We start from the raw sequence: 19,215 nt of genomic DNA on the forward strand, positions 1-19,215 counted from the left end.
CCGAGCACGCCCGTCGGCAGCTTTGTGGTAGCTCTCGGCTTCCGTGGCCCATCTAGCAAGATGGCAGCTTCCGAGACGGTTCGGGTACGGCTGCATTTCGAGTACCCGCCGCCAGCCTCTCCAAACTGCTCCTCCTTCTGGCTGCTGGTCGACCTGACCCGCTGCCGAGTCGTCACGGATCTCATCAGTCTCATCCGCCAGCGCTTCGGCTTCAGTTCCGGGGCGCTCCTGGGACTCTACCTGGACGGGGGGCTTTTGCCGCCCACCGAGAGCGCGCGCCTGGTACGGGACAACGACTGCCTCAGGTGCGCGTGCGCGGCGGCCTCGGGGACGCGCCTGCGCGCGCGGGGGGTGGGGTGGGGAGGGCCGCGGGACCGCGCGGGGAGGCAGTGGCGGCGGCGTGGCCCGCTGCCCCGGAGCCCTCCAGGGCCTCCTCGGGGCTCGGGGCCTGGAGTCGGCATCGTCCGTCCCGCTTCTGAAGCCGCCGCTTCAGGGGGAGGGGGAGCCCGGCCCCGGGGGCGCGGGGAACACTTCTCGGGTCCGGGGCTCGAGCAGGGAGGCCCCCGCGACTGCCCCCAGCGCCCGGGTGCGCTCTGAACCCGTGTCGCGGGACCCGGGGCTTGCAAATGGGGAAAGCCTGCATCTTTTCTGAGTGTGCTTTTGGGAAATAAGAACAGCAGAATCCCTAGGAGAAGCAGTGACGGGGAGGCGCAGTGATTGGGGAGATTCTTGGATGGGCGCGTTGCATGCATTGGGATACATTTGGAGCTTAGTTCCAAAGCGTCGGCTGCAGGCTGCAGGGAGCTCGAGGGAGGTTCGTGCCCAACGAGGACCACGTCCTGGAGTGTGGGATGCGCCTTTCTTAGACAAGGCATGCCCAGTGATTTATTGGGCTTGCGGCTGGTATCCTCCAGCGATTTGATACAACTTAGATGTCAGGATTTGCCTTCCCCTGAAGTCACTTGAGAAGGATCCCTCTTCTCTCTGCTGTCCTGAGTCTGCTTAAGTATCCCAGTTGTCCGTGCTGGGCCACCCCCTGTTTTACTCTTTCTGAGATGGTTCCCTGCCTAATGAATTAACTAACTCACAGGTCGCCACTGCAGCTAGACTTCGATTGGTAAATCATCCCGGAGTTGCTTACTTTGTAATGAAGTTAGTGTGGAGAGCCCATCAGGAGAGCTGCCCTACCTACTGCCTGATCGCAGGCAGAGTTCCTTTGACTTGCCTCAGATGCACTTACACATGGCAAGAAATATGACTGCAGTTGGTTTGCAATGGTGAAATGTATGCGTGTCTGGGACAGGGGGTGACGGGGAGTTGGGGTGGTGGTGGAGGGAGACCTTGGGAAGAAATTAGCCTTGGAAAAGTTATGTGTCCCCTGTTATTCTTTCTTTCCTGACTCCTTTATCTTTGAGCGGCAAAAGAGGCCAGAACAATAATGCAACGGGAAGGGTGCTTGCCTTGCACAAAAGCCGATCCAGGTTGGATCCCTGGCATCCCATATGGCCCCTGAAGCACTCCAGAAGTGACCTCTGAGCTCAGAGCCAGGAGAAAGCCCTGAGGCCCATCACGTGGGGCCCCCCAAAACAATTAAGAGATGCAGAAGAAAATGGGCCTGTGTTCTCCGAGGTGGCGTGGAGTAGACCGCACTCCTTTGGCACTGCTGAGTATTTACCTTGCACGCTGCGGGCAGCTAGCGTGGATGATCAGGTTAGGTCATGCCAACCTTATCTGAGTACAGAACAGGGGTGAGAGAAAGAGGGGGGCACAGGACGGAGATCATCAGGGAGTTAGTGGTCCTGCAGAGAATGGTTGGAAAATGTGGGGCGAGAGGGAGCCTGGCTTCAGCAGGCTTCTGGTGGGATTTCTGGGGGGTGCTGAGAGAGAGCTCATGAGGAAGGGGGGAGCAGGGTAAAGGCCATCACCCCCGCTTGCGTGTGCTGGTTATTTCCTGAGAGCCCGTCCTCTGTGCTCCCAGGCTGCTGACCTGGGCTTCGTGGCAGGCAGCACACTCCCCTGTTCGGTGCCCCGTGCTTTGATTGCTGGGGCCGCTCTGCCGAGGGGCACCCCTCGCTGCTCTGGAGACTCCAAGGCCAAGGCAGCGGCGAGTGCTGGTGAATTCTGGGCCCTTCGGGGACTTCTCTCGGCTGTGTCCTCGCATTCCTCAGTGTGAAAGCGTTGCTGGTGTCTTTTATGGTTTCTCTTTGCCAGACACCAGATTAGACAGGGCTGTAAGGCCCTGTCTCTAAATCCAGTTCGGTTCTGGAGTCCTGCGGGTTCGGGCTTCTATGACGGGGCGGATTAGGAGGGTCACAGTTGACGCCTTAACACACCCTGCTGAGATTGTCCCAAGGCCTGGCTGGAGCAGCCCGGCTGGAGCGCAGCCATGGGCCTTCAGGCTGGCAGATTGTTGCTGAAGCTCTTACTGTCAGGAGACAAAACGTGCTCTGTCTGTTCTTTTGGACTCCTACCCCCTCCCTGCGGTGTCTTGCCCTTGGTTAAGTGTCAGGGGTGGCTCCTGTTTCATGCTGCTGGACTTGGTCAAGCCCTCTGAGGTCCCTGTGAGGTCGGAGTGAGGCAGAGCCTGACCCAAGCGAAAGCGAGCTGTCCTGACACCTTCCGGTGCCAAGGAGGATACTGGCCGTGAAGGTCGCTGCTGATCCTTGTGCAGCTCTGTCTTTTGACACTAGACATCGTTTCCCGGGCTGCAGATGGCTTCTGGATTATAAGCCACCACAGCTGGCCTCTCCTGTGGAGGAGCATGTCTGACGCCATGGGCAGAGGAAGTTAGTCCTGGGCTACTTTCATTCTAGAATATTTGTAGTCCCTGCTTATGCTTTTTTACTTTTTAAAAATTTTATTTTATTTGTTTGCTTTTTGGCTTTTTTGGATCATACTCAGCTATGATCAGGATTTACTCCTGACTCTGCACTCAGAGATTACTCCTGGCGGTGCTCGGGGACCATATGGGATGCTGGGGATCGAACCCAGGTTGGCCGCGTGCAAGACAAACACCTTGTACTATAGCTGCAGCTCCCCTTATTCGTCTATTAAAAAAAAAAACAACGAAAATGCTGGTTTTGTTACTAATTTTTATTTGTTTGGGGTCAAATCTGTCTGTGCTCAGGGCTTCCTTACTGAAGGATTCTGCTCAGAGATCTCTCCTGACAGGGTTCAGGAGAACCGTACAGGATGTCAGGGATCAAACCTGGGTCAGTTGTGTGCTAGGCAAGCACCTTATGTACTCTACTATCTCCCTGACCCCCTCAAAAATTTGTTTGTTGTTTTGGGGGCCAGCCTGCCAGTTCTTAGGCCATGCTCCTGTCTCTGTGCTCAGGGCTGGTGGGGTTCAGGAACCATACACAGTGCCCGGGAACAAATTGAGTTGGCCCATGTAAAACAAACACTATCTGTTTGGTCTCTGCACGTCACTTTTTAGCTTAACATATGCTGGTATTTTTAAATTTGATGCTTATTCGTGATATATATTGTTCTTTTAAAATGCTGCATCATTCTCCTTTGTATGACTATGTGAGTTAACCAGCCACTTACCAATGGACATCTATTATTCTATAGAGCATATAATTGTATATCTTTGTGTGCTCTGGCATTGATTCAGGAGGATCAAGGGGATGGGATCATAGAAGAGTTACTTTGTGGCCAAATGTAATTTTTTTTCTTTGCTGTGTGGAGGGACAGGCCATGCTCAGGGGTTACTCCTGGCTCTGCACTGATCAGTAGTTACTCCTAACCGCGCTCAGGGTACTATATGGATTCTGGGAATTGAACCTGGAATTTGCCGCCTTCAAGGTAAGTGCCCTATTTCAGCCCCTTCAATGTAAATTTTGATAGGCACTGTTTGGTTGCCTCTTGAAAAATCATGCAGGGGTGTTTTTATCCAGCAGTAAACGAATTCCTTCTGTGAGATTTGTTATGAGCAGAATGAGAGCTGGAGTCAACCTTGGGTTCAAGTCTTGTCTCTCTGTCTCATTCACTGGGTGACCTTGGTCAGGTTTCCCTTTCTGAAGGTGATAATGCAGGCTGCCGTGTACCAACAGCAGCCAGACCACGCGGTGGGGGGGGGTGGGGGTGGGTTGCAGGGAACAGATGGGCCTCGGAGGGGAGAAGCCTTCATTGTTCGCCGCTTTGTTGAATTTCACTTCCATTTGATGGGAACAGTTCACTGAAAATCCACGAGCGTCTGCTCTCACACTAACTATTCAGTGAGTGAATTCATAAAAATTAGAGCTCACATTTGGGTAGCACTTATCCTGAGTTTATTTGAATGCTGTGATGCTCACTGCCCCCATTTTTGTAGATGAGAAAGGCGGGCCCAGAAATATAGCACAGTGGGTAGGGCACTTGCTTTCCATATGGCTGGCCCAGTTCGATCCCCAGCACCCCATCGAGCTCCCTGAGCACCATCAGGAGGGATCCCTGAGCACAGAGCCAACAGCAAGCCCTCAGCACCACAAGGTGTGGCCCCAAAGACCTCCCTAAAATGCCCCCTCTCCAGTCAAATCTCTCATCACTAAGTACACAGATCACTCCCTTTTTTTTTTGGGGGGGGTCACACCTGGCGAAGCACAGGGGTTACTCCTGACTCTGCACTCAGGAATTACCCCTGGCGATGCTCAGGGGACCATATGGGATGCTGGGAATCGAACCCGGGTCGGCCGCGTGCAAGGCAAACGCCCTACCTACCCACTGTGCTATTGCTCCAGCCCCCAGATCACTCCTTTTTGTTTGGGGGCCACTCCTAGTGGTGCTCAGGACTTACTCCTATCTCTGGACTCAGGGGTTACTCCTGGAGGTGCTCCGGGGACCATATATGGTGCCGGTTCAGCTGCATGCAAGGTTGGCACCCTACTGCTGTACTATGCTCTGGCCTCAGTAACTCATTTCATTTTTCATTTCATCATCCTGTTATTCGTCGATTGCCTCGAGCAGGCCCCAGTAACGTCTCTTTCATCCTAGCCCTGAGATTATATTCAAGGCTATTTAGGAGAATGAGACCCATCATTGTTACTGGTATTTGGCATATTTGGTACGCCACGGGGAGTTTGCCAGACTCTGCCCTGTGGGCAGGCTACATTCGATAGCCTGCAAGTTTGTCCAAAGTAGGAATGAGACAATAAGATGTCATAAAAAAAAGTTCTGATAAGGGGCTCCGGGAAGGAACACCCAGGCGCGGGGGCAGAAGACTGCACTGTTCTCGTCCGGGATCTGGATTTTATAGTCTCTGAGTCTTGGCCGCTGATGGGATTACACGGCGCCAGGGGGCCAGGTGGTGGGTGTGACCCCCGCCTACTGGAATTTGGAGGATCTGGGTGGAAGATGCTCGACTCCAATTCGAGTAGGCTTGGAGGTCTCGGCCCCGGAACCCGCGTGGCTTTGTCCCTCTGCCAGTACCTTCATGTGTGCGGAGAGTGGTCTCAGCATGGTGGTGGCTGGTCCTGGAGGTCTTCGGCCATACCACCCTGAACGCGCCCGATCTCTGTAACTCAGTTCCTGTAAAAGGACAGCTGTTTTCAGTTATCTTGTCAGAATACTACATTTGCTGTCTGTGGCCTATGTAGAGAAATGAGGAATGTTGTGTAGGAAAGCGAGTACCCTGGTAGGAAAGGTCACTAGACAGAGCTGTGCAAAATGTTTCAGTGTTCTGGATGCATCTGGTTTCTCAGTCTCAGTTTGTCCCAAGCTGGAGTAGCTCTGTGGGCAGAACAGAGAGTGAGGCCACGCACTTGCAAAGTCATGGCCGCAGTTACAGAGCCAGAGTCCTCGGATGGTCCAGCAGGGACCAAGGACTGTTGTGGAAAGTGTGAGGGAAGTGCTACCAGGAATAACCCATTGAACGCCTGAGCAGTGCTGGGGGGGGGGGGGGGGGGCGGAAGGACGACACCTCTCCTCTCCCAGAGGAACTCCTTTTTGGTGATGTAGATGTTTAATAGATTAAACAAGTGAGTTCAGAGTAACCACAGTCGATGTTTTGTGGGTCATTTTTGTCACAAAATCTCTGTCATTAAATGATTTAACATTTTTTTCTTTGAGAACAATGGCAGTTTGCAGGTATCTCGGTGTATAACTTATGAATGGCTTACTCTTGTTTTCTTTGTTGTTCTTTTAATAGAATTAAATTAGAAGAGAGAGGAGTTGCTGAGAATCCTGCAGTGGTCACTAATGGTGATGGTGGCCAGTTAATTCCTAGAAAAGTGAAGAAGCGGGCCTTTAAGTCGGAGGAAGTTGAAGAAACCGAAATGGATTGCAGAGCCTCAAAAAAGCATTGCAAGAGGCAAGAGAACAGTAAGAGAAATGAGAAAAACTTGATTCCAGAGCCCAAATCCTCGAAAGGTCATAGTGTAAAGAAAAAAAACAAAAAGAAAAAGAAAGCTACAGGTCAGAGAGCAGATGATGATGATGATGATGATGACGATGACGATGAAGAAGAAGAAGAAGAAGCCCAAAGGAAAACACCAAAGAAAAAGGAAAAGCGTGAATACAGAAAACAGACAAAGACTCTCAAGTCTTCTAAAGCACAGACAGCAAGAGAGCGGACCGTCCAGAACTCCAGCTCTTTATACAGTGCTCATGCCCGAAACAGCATCCTTAAGCGCAAAACTAAAGGTGGCGTGGACAGCTGTTCAAAAGGCAGCCCCAGTTCTGACTCAGACTCGGAATCAGCCAGTGAGGGTCTCGGCAAAGCTGTCTCTAAGAAAACACCTCCTGAGTTGTCAAAGGAAGAACCCCTGACCAAAAATGCCAAGGCAAGCGAAGTGGCTGCCAAACCTGGCGTTCCCTCCACCCCTGCCCCCGGCAAGTCGTCCGGGACCTCATCTTCTGATTCAGACTCTAGTTCCGACTCTGATGACCAGAGTACAACTTCGAAGATCAACCCCAAGGCTCTCTTGCAGAGAGTGGGCCTCTTTGCAGGAAAAACGTGCCCAGGTCAACGGCCGTTAACACAGACCCCAAGTCCTGCCGCCGGGAAGTACTCTGACACCAATGGTGGCCCCCAGGTTCTCAGCCCTCCTCCCAATGTGACTCTCCCCTCCACTTTGGGAAGAGGCTGGGGGAGGGGAGAGGACTTTCTTCCTTGGAAGGGAGCACGGGGTCGGGGCATGCGGGGACGTGGTCGAGGCCGAGGTTTTCCCAATGTCTTAAATAGAAATGCGGAGAATGCGAAGCAGCAGCAGCTCAGTGAAATGGTAACAAACTCATCTATAATTATCCAGGTAAATATGACGATTGTGAGTTCATGCCTTCCCGGTTTCCCACTCGGTGGAGCTGGTGGGGGAAGTGTACATTTTTCTCACCGGTGTCCAAGCATCTTACTCAATCCTGTCTTTCAGAACCCAGTAGAGATGCCCAAGAATGAAAACAGTCCCTTCCCGCCCCCAAAGGACTACAGTCTGTTACCGCTGCTGGCAGCCGCCCCTCAAGTTGGAGAGAAGATTGCATTTAAGGTATACTTTAAAGCAGCAGCAACTGTGGCAGAAAAACATGATTCCACCCTCAAACACACTTATTAGCAGGTCAAGTTAAATATTACCTCTAGAAACCCTTCCAGGTTAATATCTTTGGTGTTCTCATGCCTATTATATAGTAAGTATCCTGTAACTATTTTCTGAATGAATGAAAAATTACTTGGCTTGGTGTCTGGGACACAGCAAGTGCTCAATAGAAGTAACCGTACATACCAGCAGAATACAGACCACTAGAACTTATTCCAACTGGAACCCCTTTTGCCACAGATTTTTCATAGGGCTTCTGGAGAAGCTCAATGTTACATGTTCTCTCAGGGAGGTAGGGTAGCGGATTCACAGGATTTGTTTGTTTGTGAGCATTCTTTTCTTTCTTTCTTTCTTTTTTTTTTAGCTTTTGGAACTAGCACTCGATTATTCTCCTGGGGTTTCTGAATACAAGGTAAGGCTGTTCATTAAAAAAAAGAATTGTATACTAAGGAATCTGAGGCACTACTTAAAAGTATTAATAGGGGCTAATAGAAAAAATTTTGAATGAAAAAATGTCAGAGTCGGGGCTGGAGTGTTAGTGTAGCAGATAGGGGACTTGGCCTTGCACATTACATTGCCAACCCGGGTTTGATCTATCCCCTGAGCCCTACCAGGTGTGATCTCTGAGTGCAGAGCTAGTGGTAAGCCCTGAGCACCACAGGGTGAGCTTTTCAATAGTGTATCTGTGAAATCTCCCGATGTCATTTTCCTTATACTGGGTAGAATATTGAACAAGAGTGATGGGTTAGATTTTTTCAGTCTCTTTTTTTTCATGAGCTTAAAGCTTAGATAAACGAGGTAATCTTAAGTATCTCTCCTCATGCTCTTAAACTTTGAGATCATCCTCCTCCCCTTTTTTTTTTGGGGGGGGGGGAGGGCGGTAGGCTACTCCCACATGCAAGGCAAGCTTCTGAACCCTGTCCTAGCTCTCAGGCCCCATGCTCTTATACTTTGAAAGAAAATAAATAATTCTAAGTCAAAAGATGTGATTATGTTCATCATAATAATCTATTGTATATATAATTACTGTAGGCTGTTGGTCTAATATGGTTTCTTTTACATTATCATTTAGTCGCAGATTATGGAGCTGCTTTGTAAATTTTTTCAGGGTATGAGGAGAGGCTACACCTGGCAGTACTTAGAGTTTCTTCCAGGCTCTGCACTCAGGGATCGATCCTGGCAGTGCTCAGGGGGCCATATAGGGGTGCCCGGGTCACCTGTGTGCAGGGGCAAATGCTCTACCCACTGTTCTATTTTTCTGGCCTGATCATGGAGCTTTTTACTAGCGTGTGAGCTGATTTTTCCCCTTCTATATTGGGGACCAAGCCCAAGGCCTCACGTGTGGGATACACAATCTACCACTGAGTCACACCATTGGCCCTGACATAAGAGTTTTATCACAGTTCTCTGGAAACTTGACACAGTGCCATACAGAATAATACATTTTCTTCACTTTTTCACTCATCCTGTGTTTCGTTGCTTTTGATTTGGGGGCCATGCCATGCAGTGCTCACTGTGTTGCCAAGAACCAGGGCAGGGCCAGGGTGAGTGCATCTGTGTTATCCCCCTTCTCTTAAGCTACTTTTAAACTCTTGGTAGAATTTTTCTTCAAAAGCAAGCTAGAGGGATCAGCTCGTGAAGGGACCTGATGAGTTAGGTTTGGATAACTGGTGTTTTCTCATGTTTTTCATCTTAGCCCTTAAAATAACTGGCTTATGATTTATCACTTTCATACTTCCATCAGGACAGTTACAAATGAAAAGGGGAGTTGTCAGTAATTATACTGGAAAGTGATGTACACACACTTGTTCTGGGCAAACCAGAGGTTTTGTTATCCTACCAGAGGTAACTCATCCTGTGATAGAAGAGGAACTAGGAATAAATCCAGGATTGCTACAGTCCACAGCCTTTACATACCGTGATTCTAGGTGCTGTTGATTCTTAATTGCATATGAAATAAATGTTGGAGCTTAAAAAGCTGCCTACTTTTTATTTTTCAGCTTTTTTTGGGGGGGGGGGTCACACCCGGAGATGCACAGGGGTTACTCCTGGCTCATGCACTCAGGAATTACTCTTGGCAGTGTTCAGGGGACTATATGGGATATATAGGATGCTGGGAATCCAACCCAGTTTGGCCTTGTATGAGGCAAACGCCCTATCCTCTGTGCTATGGCTCCAGCTCCCAATTTTCCAGCTTTTTTTTTTTTTTAATGTTCTGGACTGAAAATCTTTCCTGTTTTTGTTTTGCCTTCAAGTGCTGGTACTCTGCCCGCTGACCTCTTTTATTCATGAAAATGACCTCTTTCTTCAAGAATGTCATCTCTTTGGCCCTTGACCTGGTCCCATTTAAACCTTTGAGATTTTCATTTATGAGGTGACTGTGAGTTGGCAATGAAAAGGCGGCACCATTGGAAGAATCATTTAATGATGACGTTTCCAGAGCAGAGGGGAAGGCTACCCTCAGGATCAGGAGGCAGATGCAGAGGCAAGAAGAGTGGAGACTGGAGTTCTGACTGCCCAGCATCTCACATATGGTCGGTCCCCTGAGCACAGAGTTCAGGAGTCAGCCTTGAGCACTGCTGGGTGTGGTCCCCAAGCCAAAACAAAACCCAAGAACTGTCCCAGGTCACATGCTACCTGATAAAAGGATGATTTACCCTGGTAGTATTGTCTAAGAACTATTGTTGGGAATATTGTCTTGGTGGGTGGGCTGGAGTGTAATGTTCCCTGTGTGGTAAAGTTAAGTTATTTTTCAAAAACATATAGTTGGGTTATGATTCACCACTTTCACTATTTTTAGGTATATAAACGCAGTGATTTTAATATGTTTGTAATGTTTCATGTGTTGATTTTTGACCTGGACTTTTATTTTTGAAAGGAAGGAAAAATACTAAACCACAATCCTGAGACCCAGCAAGTAGATATAGAAATTCTTTCATCCTTACCTGGTGAGTTTTCTAGAAAGGAATAAAGGAATTTGACCCTTTAGGTTCCTACTATCTATATTTCTTGGTTGTTTTTTTTTTGGTGGGGGGGGAGGGAGTCACACCCAGTGATGCGCAGGGTTACTTATGGTTCTGCACTCAGGAATTACTCCTGGCAGTGCTGAGGACCATATAGGATGCCAGGGATCAAATCCTCTGTCCTATCACTCTGCCCCTCTGATTGGTTTCTTAATAGCTTTTGTCATACAGTAAAGCCAAAATGAACTGATACTTGCCACTCTGCTCGCTGGTGCTCCCTCAGGAGGGCTGTGTGCCTCATTGCTATTCCCAGTGTCACTAGCCTAGAGATTTATATCATTATAATTGAGTGACTTTATAAAAAGGGCATAGATGGATGATTGCAGAGAACTGTTTCTGTGAAACCCAGGTTGAACTCCGCTGCCTCAGAAGTGTCTCAGAAATAATTGTTATTGAGTAATGTGGGTTGAGTCAGTTGGAAAAGACTGGGAGAAGTTTGGTAAAACCCTAATAAGATTCCTTTTTATTTTTTTTTCTTTTTGGGTCACACCCGGCATTGCACAGGGGTTACTCCTGGCTCATGCACTCAGGAATTACTCCTGCCAGTGCTCAGGGGATCATATGTGATGCTGGGAATCGAATCTAGGTCAGCCACATGCAAGGCAAATACCCTACTCATTGTGCTATTGCTCCAGCCCCCCAGGAAGACTCTTGCTTAGATTGCCTTGTTCGTTTTTGCATTCCTGCATCACTTAAAAAAAAACAGTAAAAACTGGAAATGGTGGGAATTGCTGGCATTACATTGTACACACATGTATCTAAACATAATTCATATATGTATGAGATACTTATCACACCTCTTGTGCTCTGTTTCATTGGCATGTAAGCATACTTTCATGTGTGAAGGCAAAACAGATTATTTAAAGTACATGTGCGAATACATTCTCACACTTTGTTTTTGAGGAGGGAGCCACACCCAGCACTGCTCAGGGGTTCCTCCTTATTCTTGGGCTCAGGGCTCTTTCCTAGCGAGCTCAGGGGACCATATGGGATGATGGGGATTGAACCTGCTGTACTTTTGCTGTGGTCTTCTTCACACATTTTTGTGTTTGCTTTGGGGTACTCCTGGTGGTACTCAGGGATTATTCTTGAGTCAGTGCTCAGGATTTGCTCCCAACAGTGCTCCGGGGACCACACACTGCCAGGCCTTAAATCCAGACCCCACACATGCAAAGCTTGCACTCAACCCTTTGAGTTTTGGGGGGACTTTGGGGCTGTTTCCAGCTCTGTTCCACATCCTTTTGCTTAATTTTATTTGTTTATTTATTTATTTAATTTTTGGGTCACACCCAGTGATGCTCAGGGGTTACTCCTGGCTCTGCACTCAGAAATTATTCCTAGCAGTTCTGGGGGAATCATATAGGATGCTGGGGATTGAACCCGGGTCTGCCGCGTGCAAAGCAAATGCCCTACCCGCTGTGCTATCACTCCGGCCCCTCCATATTCTTTTAAAGGATTTCCTACTTTATCCCCTGACTTACCTCACCTATCATTGGTTCTGGAAATTTAGAGAACAAGGACTTTTCTGTATATAATTTGACTTTTCTTCCCAAAAGGTCAAAAGGCATTTGAATAAGATTCAAAAAGGCAAAGATTCAAAACTCCAATGTCCAGAAATTAGTCAAAAGAGTTTTTCAGCAGAACCCCCTTATAATATGAAGTAGGTTATTAAGTGCAAATCATATTGATTTTCCAGCTGATTAGGTTTGGTCTCTCTCCCCACCCGTACGGGGCATGGAACCTAGGGTCTCACACAGAGCTTGCACTCTAGCCCAGATGAAAAACCCTGATTAGGGTTCACTTTAAGAAATCTCCCAACATAAAGTAACAAAATAGGAGACTAACACCCAAGAATAGCCGAGATAAGTACCAGGAGGTTTACTCCATGGCTTGGATGCCAGCTGTACACTCTAGGGGTAAAGGCAGCTCAGATAAAGAAGGGAGCACCAAATAAAGGGTATTGGGAAGATCCGCCCAGGATGGGAAATGCATACTGAAAGTAGACTATAGACCGAACATGATTGCCACTCAATTCCTCTTTTGCAAACCACAGCACCCAAAAGGAGAGAGAGAACAAAAGGGAGTGCCCTGCCACAGAGGCAGGGTGGGATGGGGGCATGCGGGGTGGGAGAGATACTGGGATTAGTGGTGGTGGGAAATGGGCACTGGTGAAGGGATGGGTACTCGATCATTGTATAACTGAAACCCAAGCACAAAAATTTGTAAATCTACAACTGTACCTCATGGTGTTTCACTAATAAAAAGCAATCTCCCATTTTATGGGGGCTGGAGCAATAGCACAGCGTTATGGCATTTTCCTTGCATGCAGCCGACCCGAGTTCAATCCCCAGCATCCCATATGGTCCTCCAAGCATCGCCAGGAATAATTCCTGAGTGCAGAGTCAGGAGGAACCCCTGAGCATCGCTGGGCATGACCCCAAAAGCAAAAACAAACAAAAAGAAATCTCCCATTTTAGGACTTTTTGTCTGGGGTCACATTCTAGAGACACATCCTGATTTCTTCTTGACTGGTGACTGATAGTTATGGCATCCAGTGAGAACTTTGTGTTCCCAGGCCAGAGCAATAGTACAATGGACAGGGCTTTGCCTTGCATGTGGCCAACCTGTATTTGATCCCTACCCCCCACCCCCGCAATACGGTCTTCCTGAGCACTAGCAGGAGTAACCCCTGAGTATCAGTGGCCACCCCCCCCCCACACACAAAAAAGAAGAAGAACTTTGTGTTCTCTGATAGAATTACAGGACCACTCATATCACATGGTTCTGATATACATGAACTTCCTAACATCATCAGATACAATCCCCGGACCATACTGGACATATGTTAACTGTGAATGGTTGCAGAAAGCACTGTTAGTGAGTTAGTCTACGGTCCACATAAGGAAGTGGTGCCCAGCGCTCTGGACGCATCACTTCTTCTGAAGTCTGTTAGTGATTGCCGTGCCTCCGCTCGGTTCCCATTCACGCACAGCCCACGGGAGTTATGCCGGGGTAGGCCAAGCCGCTCTCACTGTCTAGGGGTCCTTGACAGCCAGGGGCCTGAAGAGGCCTAGGGAGTTAAAGCGTCCATGAGGTCAGGAGCTGAAAGCCCCTGAGTGCTGAGGTGACGGATTGCCCCCAGTTTGGGGGGCCCTCATGAGGAAAATTTAAAAAACGGCAACAGACAGGCATGCTCATCCCGGTCGATGTTTCGCCTGCTCTCCGCGCAAGTGCACACTTAACACTCGGGTCCACTCCCTGCCCCTCGCAGGAGTGGTCAGCACTGCGACATGGTAGCTGAGCTTCCTTCTGAGGGAAGGAGGACATTGACGGAACTCATGTTATCTCTTTGTAGAAGTGTTTCTCTTTGGTTTGGGGGCAGGGGGGTAGTTTTGCCTCATCTGGGACCACAGTGGCCAGCGGCTCTCAGAGGCCCCATGGAGCTGGGGCTCCAGCCCTGGCCTCCAACAATCACAGCTGAGCTGCAGCCCCTCGGGTCCTCTCCCAAGCCCCCTATCATTTATTTCTGGAATCTTCTTGTGGGTCTGAGTTTTTGGAGAAAAAGGCCTAGTGACAATTTATTAAGCTATTTTTTTCTTTCTTTGTTTTTGTTTTCCGGAGCTTGGGGGACCATATGGAGTGCAGGGCCAGGAAGTGCCTGTGTGTCAGGTTTTCTGAGGGTCTCCTGGCTCTGAACACTCCATACTGTCAGAGCATGCCCATCCTTGGTGTCAGTGGGCAGTCTGTTGGGTTTTCTGATGATATAACCTCCCCATAGAGCAGAGTTTTCACTACTGAGAAATCACTCACTGTCTCTCCTCCCTGCCCCCTGGTTTCAGCCACGAAAGAACCTGGGAAGTTTGACTTGGTTTATCACAACGAAAATGGAGCTGAGGTAGTGGAGTACGCTGTGACGCAGGAGAAGAAGGTAGGCGTGCTTCTCTTCATGGCATTGCTTGATCTCCCATCTTTTCCTGCCTGGTTACCAGTGCTCTGTAAAGTGACCTTGCAGCTTCCTGAATGCCTGCAATAAAATCAGAAAAGTTGGGGCCAGAGCCATAGTACGTCAGGAAGGGCAGGGTGCTTGCCTTGCCTGCTTCTGACGCAGGTTCTCTTCCTGACCTCACCCCATCCTGGCCCCCTGAGCCAGCCAGGAGTGATCCCTGAGCCCAGAGTCAGGAGTAAGCCCTAAGCACAGCCAGATGTGACCAAAAACAAAACAAAAAAATTTTAATCATAAACAGTACAGGACCTGGCCTACAGAGGGGGCAATAGTAGTGCCAAGTGCCTTGAGCATCCAAGAGCCTAGATGATAAGGGGTACACATAATGAACTCCTATTTAAGAGTGTAGAGTTGCATAAAAATGTAGCCACATAAAAAATTTTGGCAGAGAAGAGTAGCCCGCTTAAAAAAATTTTATTGGGGCTAGAGGGTAGCACAGCGGGTAGGTCGTTTGCCTTGCACGCGGCCGACCCAGGTTCGATTCCCAGCATCCCATATGGTCCCCTGAGCACCGCCAGGGGTAATTCCTGAGTGCAGAGCCAGGAGTAACCCCTGTGCATCGCCGGGTGTGACCCCCCCCCAAAAAAAAAGCAAAAAAAAAAATGTTTTGATGCCTTCATTCAGAAAAGTGTACTTAAGTATATCACAAATGAACGTGCTCAGTTAACCAGCACCCAGATCATTAAGAGAATATTGTGGGTCATGAGAGGTATCGCGGCAGGTAAGGCATTTGCCTTGCACCCGGACAATGAGGATTCAATCGCCAACATCCTGTGTGGTCCCCTGAGTTCACCAGGAGTCATTCCTGAGTGCAGAGGGAGGAGTAACCCCCTGAGCACCACTAGATGTGGTACCCCCCCTCCAAAAAAAAAAAAAAAAACTATTGACAGCCTCTGGAAACCCTTAATTATTTCTCCTTATAATCACTCCCACTATCATTACCATTATAATTTTCTGTATCTTGGATCATAAAATGATAATTCTATCTTTTGTTTTTGTTTGGCCGCCATACCTGCCAGTGCTCAGGGCTTACTCGTGATTCTTCATGCAGAGGTCACTCCTGGCAGGCTTGAGGACCATATAGGATACCAGTGATTGAACTCGGGCTGGCTGCATGCAAGGAAGGCAGAATGTATTACTGGCTGTATCTCTCCAGCCCCAAGAGTTCTGCATTCTAGAATTGGTCATGGATTCTGAGTCCTAAGTAGTGGTTGGTTTCAGCCACGGGTTTCGACCTGCAGATGCAGAGGTCTGATATGAGTATTTCTGGGATCTTGTACTGCATTCACTGGAGCTCCGAATCGCCACATTGTTCAGTGGTTAAATCCAGGCTGGTCTCAGCTGTTGAGGCAGCCAGACTTCCAAATTGCTGGGCATGGCTGGCTTATTAGGTAATGTTAGTATTAAATGAAACAGATTTTTTGTTTGTTTTTGGCATTTGGCTTTGGGCCACACCCGGTGATACTCAGGGCTTACTCATGGCTCTGCACTCAGGAATTACTCCTAGTGGTGCTCAGGGGACTATATGCAATGCCAGTGATCGAACCTGAATCGAACCTGGGTCGGCCACGTGCAAGGCAAGTACCCTACCTGCTGTACTATCATTCTGGACCCGTAAACTAAATAGAACTTATGTGTAAGAAAATCCTTCTCCTGAGTGTTTTATGTAAAGGATATTATTCTGTTAAGTTTCAGTATCGCAAACTCACTTTTATCGGAAATGTAAAGTTTAGGAAACCCTAACTGCGTTGTATATTTTGTTTTGTCTTTAGGATAGATGATATTCTTAAGAATTTCTATAAAACAGAAAAAATTCAGGGCCTGTGGTAGGATCAGCAGGTCTGACCTTCTATCTGAAAGGTACACTTGGAAACTCCATGGCAAGAGAGAATTAGCCCCTGGAGGCTTTGCTCTATAGATGCTTATTAACCAGTGACCTGAAGATGAACCTGTAGTTATCTTTTGTGGACACTAGATGGCCCTCATTCATCCATAAGCATTTGGAAGTTGTGAACTACTTCCTAGTTGGGGCAGCTTTGGGTAAGAACTACAGAACTGCAAGCAAGGAGTGTCAGCATCTAACACTGACCCGCCTGGGGCCACGTTTACCTCCACACTCTGTACTCTGTACTCTGGCCAGCTCTGGTCGCTGTTGGACAAATCCTTCAAACAGCCACCACCCCCACAATCCCTGTTCCAGATCAAAGAGTAAGAATAATGGGGAGTTTTGCTGCACTCAGGTAAAAAGGCCTTCTGCTGTAATTGAACATAGATAATGAGAACTGCAGGCATTCTAGGTCTTCAGCCATTCTGCCCTGCTGGGGACTTCCTTGATTGTCTGATGGGTTTTGACCAGTATGCCCTCCAAATTAAGTCTCTAAATAGAATGTTTTGTGTTTTTCTTTAGATCACCGTTTTCTGGAGAGAGTTGATTGATCCGAGACTGATTATTGAATCTCCGAATAAATCAAGTCCAAAGCTTGCCTGACTGTGACCTCTCTAGCTCACAGTTTACAGATGTCTTATTTGTGAAAGTGACTATAAACCTGAACTTTTTTTTTTTTAAAAAAAGAAGATTTGAAAATTGTTTGCATTTTTTTGTTACCTTTACTGCATAGGGGGAAAAAAATCTACCTCATGTTTTAAAATCACATGGGCATTGCTTTTGTAGACTTTTTTGCAGGTTTAATTTCAAGTACAAAATTTAAAACATGACATTCCCTGCAGACATTGTTATATGCCAATGTGTATGTTTTTTTTCTTTTAAAAAATTCTTTTTACCATCAAGTAGCCATCGTCAGTAGGAGCTTGTTAGACCAAGTACTAGGAAGCACTGCATATCTTGTTTCATAAATTTTATTGAGTAACATTTGAAAACATGGGACCATGTTACTTGACTCAATTTTTTAAAATTTGAGTTGTTCCATTAAATTTGGAACATCTTAAAAAATCAAGTATTTTATACTTGTAATTGTCAAGAATTAATAAGTAGTTAAGTTTGTTGCAGGCAATGAGTCAATCCTTTCACATTTTTCTTAACTTTCAACATCAAGGATTCTCAGGGCCCTGTGAAAATAAGACCACCTGGGTGTGAGGGTGTGTGTGTTTGTGTATTTGTGTGTGTTTGTGTGTATGTGCCTGGGGAATAATTGTCTTCTAGGTGGGTGCAAGGATTTACTGAGCTCAGGCCAGAGAAGTGATGCCTTGCTACAAAATTCCAAGAATCTGGCTGAGTATTGGAGGACAGATCTTGAACAGAAATTTTCTTTCCTGTTATTCAGTACAAAGCTAAAATGGGAAGATACAGACTGTGAAAAGAAAAAAAGAGAAACGAAACGCAAGGGTCATTTTGATGAAAATCCAGATCCTTCAGTTTTACAGAAGTTTGTAAATAAAATCCTGTTGAACTGAAACTTCTCTCCTGAGTCATCATGTTTAGTTGAGAATTTCACATTGTTTTCTTTCTTATTTTACAATAATGCAAGAGATTAAAGTTTTCTGGGTGGCCACAGCGATAGTACAGCAGGTAGGGCGCTTGCCTCGCACACAGCCACCCCAAATTTGATCTCTAGCATCCCATATGGTCCCCCGAACCTTCCAGGAGCGACCCCTGAGTACAGAGCCAGAAGTAAGCTCTGAGAACCAAACCAAAACAAAGTTTTCTAGAAGAAAATTTGTCTTAACTGAAGAATCTGGTTGTCTATTGGAGTCTGTGAGATCTGGGAGCAATTGAACCAGTGTAAATGCTTTGCCATTTTAATTTGTATGACACTGATGTATATCAAGATGTGGAGTTTAAAAAAAAAAATGAGAATTGCTACTCCAGAACGAGTGTGTGATGGCATCGTGGCCTTTGGCTCCTGTGTTGCACACTTCTTTTTCAGGGCTTGGAAAACGAAGGAAGATGACGAGTAGATACCTGCAGGAATGTGAAGAGAGACTGGTCATCACCAAGCACCAGGCAGTGCCCGTCACAACCACAAGAGTGCAGATGCCAGAAAGAGAAGAAATAATAAATGCAGGCAGTAATCAGGAGGAAGGGGGGCACTGAATCTTGTTGGAGGGACTCTAGATGGGTGCGACAGCTCTAGAAAGAGGTTTGGAGGCGTCTTAAAATAGGATCATATGATGAAAATAGGATCATCATATGATCCAGCCATTTCACTCCTGGGTATTTATCTGAAGAAAATAGAATCACTCATTTGATAAGGGGCTGGAGCTATAGCACAGCGGTAGGGCATTTGCCTTGCACGCAGCCAACATGGCCGACCCGAGTTCGATTCCTCCGCCCCTCTCGGAGAGCCCGGCAAGCTACCGAGAGTATCTAGCCTGCACGGCAAAGCCTGGCAAGCTACCCGTGATGTATTCAATATGCCAAACACACTAACAAGTGTCACAATGGAGACGTTACTGGGCCCGCTCGAGCAAATCAATAAACAACGGGAGGACAGTGATAGTGACAGTGACATTTGATAAGATCAGTGTTACTCCCACTTCAAAGAAGCATTATTATGAATAGGTTCTGGTTTTGTGGGGGACACACCCAGCAGTAGGTCACACCTGGAACTACTGATTCCTGGGACTTTGTGCTGGGATCTCCAAGCCCAGGGATTCCTCATGTGAAGTCTGAACTCCAGCCCTTTGAACCATCACCCTGATCCCACAGTAATGTTATTTA

General features: G+C 47.5%; 1 protein-coding gene across 1 annotated transcript; it reads left to right on the plus strand.

Annotated features, from left to right (window-relative positions):
- On the plus strand, positions 1 to 18,059 carry COIL (coilin). The gene is made up of 7 exons (XM_056127106.1): positions 1 to 305; positions 6,131 to 7,232; positions 7,350 to 7,463; positions 7,876 to 7,923; positions 10,390 to 10,459; positions 14,374 to 14,462; positions 16,945 to 18,059. Exons 1-7 carry the CDS (start codon positions 61 to 63, stop codon positions 17,023 to 17,025), a joined length of 1,749 nt encoding a protein of 582 aa, XP_055983081.1. The 5' UTR covers positions 1 to 60; the 3' UTR covers positions 17,026 to 18,059.
- The last annotated feature ends 1,156 nt before the right edge of the window (positions 18,060 to 19,215 follow it).

This window comes from Sorex fumeus, unplaced genomic scaffold (genome assembly GCF_029834395.1).
Source record: "Sorex fumeus unplaced genomic scaffold, SorFum_2.1 ptg000063l, whole genome shotgun sequence".
Lineage (NCBI taxonomy): Eukaryota > Metazoa > Chordata > Mammalia > Eulipotyphla > Soricidae > Sorex > Sorex fumeus.

What these genes read in the sequence shown, in the direction of transcription:
- COIL (XM_056127106.1), top strand. Translation starts at nt 61, where the DNA reads ATGGCAGCTTCCGAGACGGTTCGGGTACGGCTGCATTTCGAGTACCCG. An exon ending in CGGGACAACGACTGCCTCAG is followed by an intron (nt 306 to 6,130) that starts GTGCGCGTGCGC and finishes TTCTTTTAATAG; the next exon opens with AATTAAATTAGAAGAGAGAG. An exon ending in CTGGGGTTTCTGAATACAAG is followed by an intron (nt 7,924 to 10,389) that starts GTAAGGCTGTTC and finishes TATTTTTGAAAG; the next exon opens with GAAGGAAAAATACTAAACCA.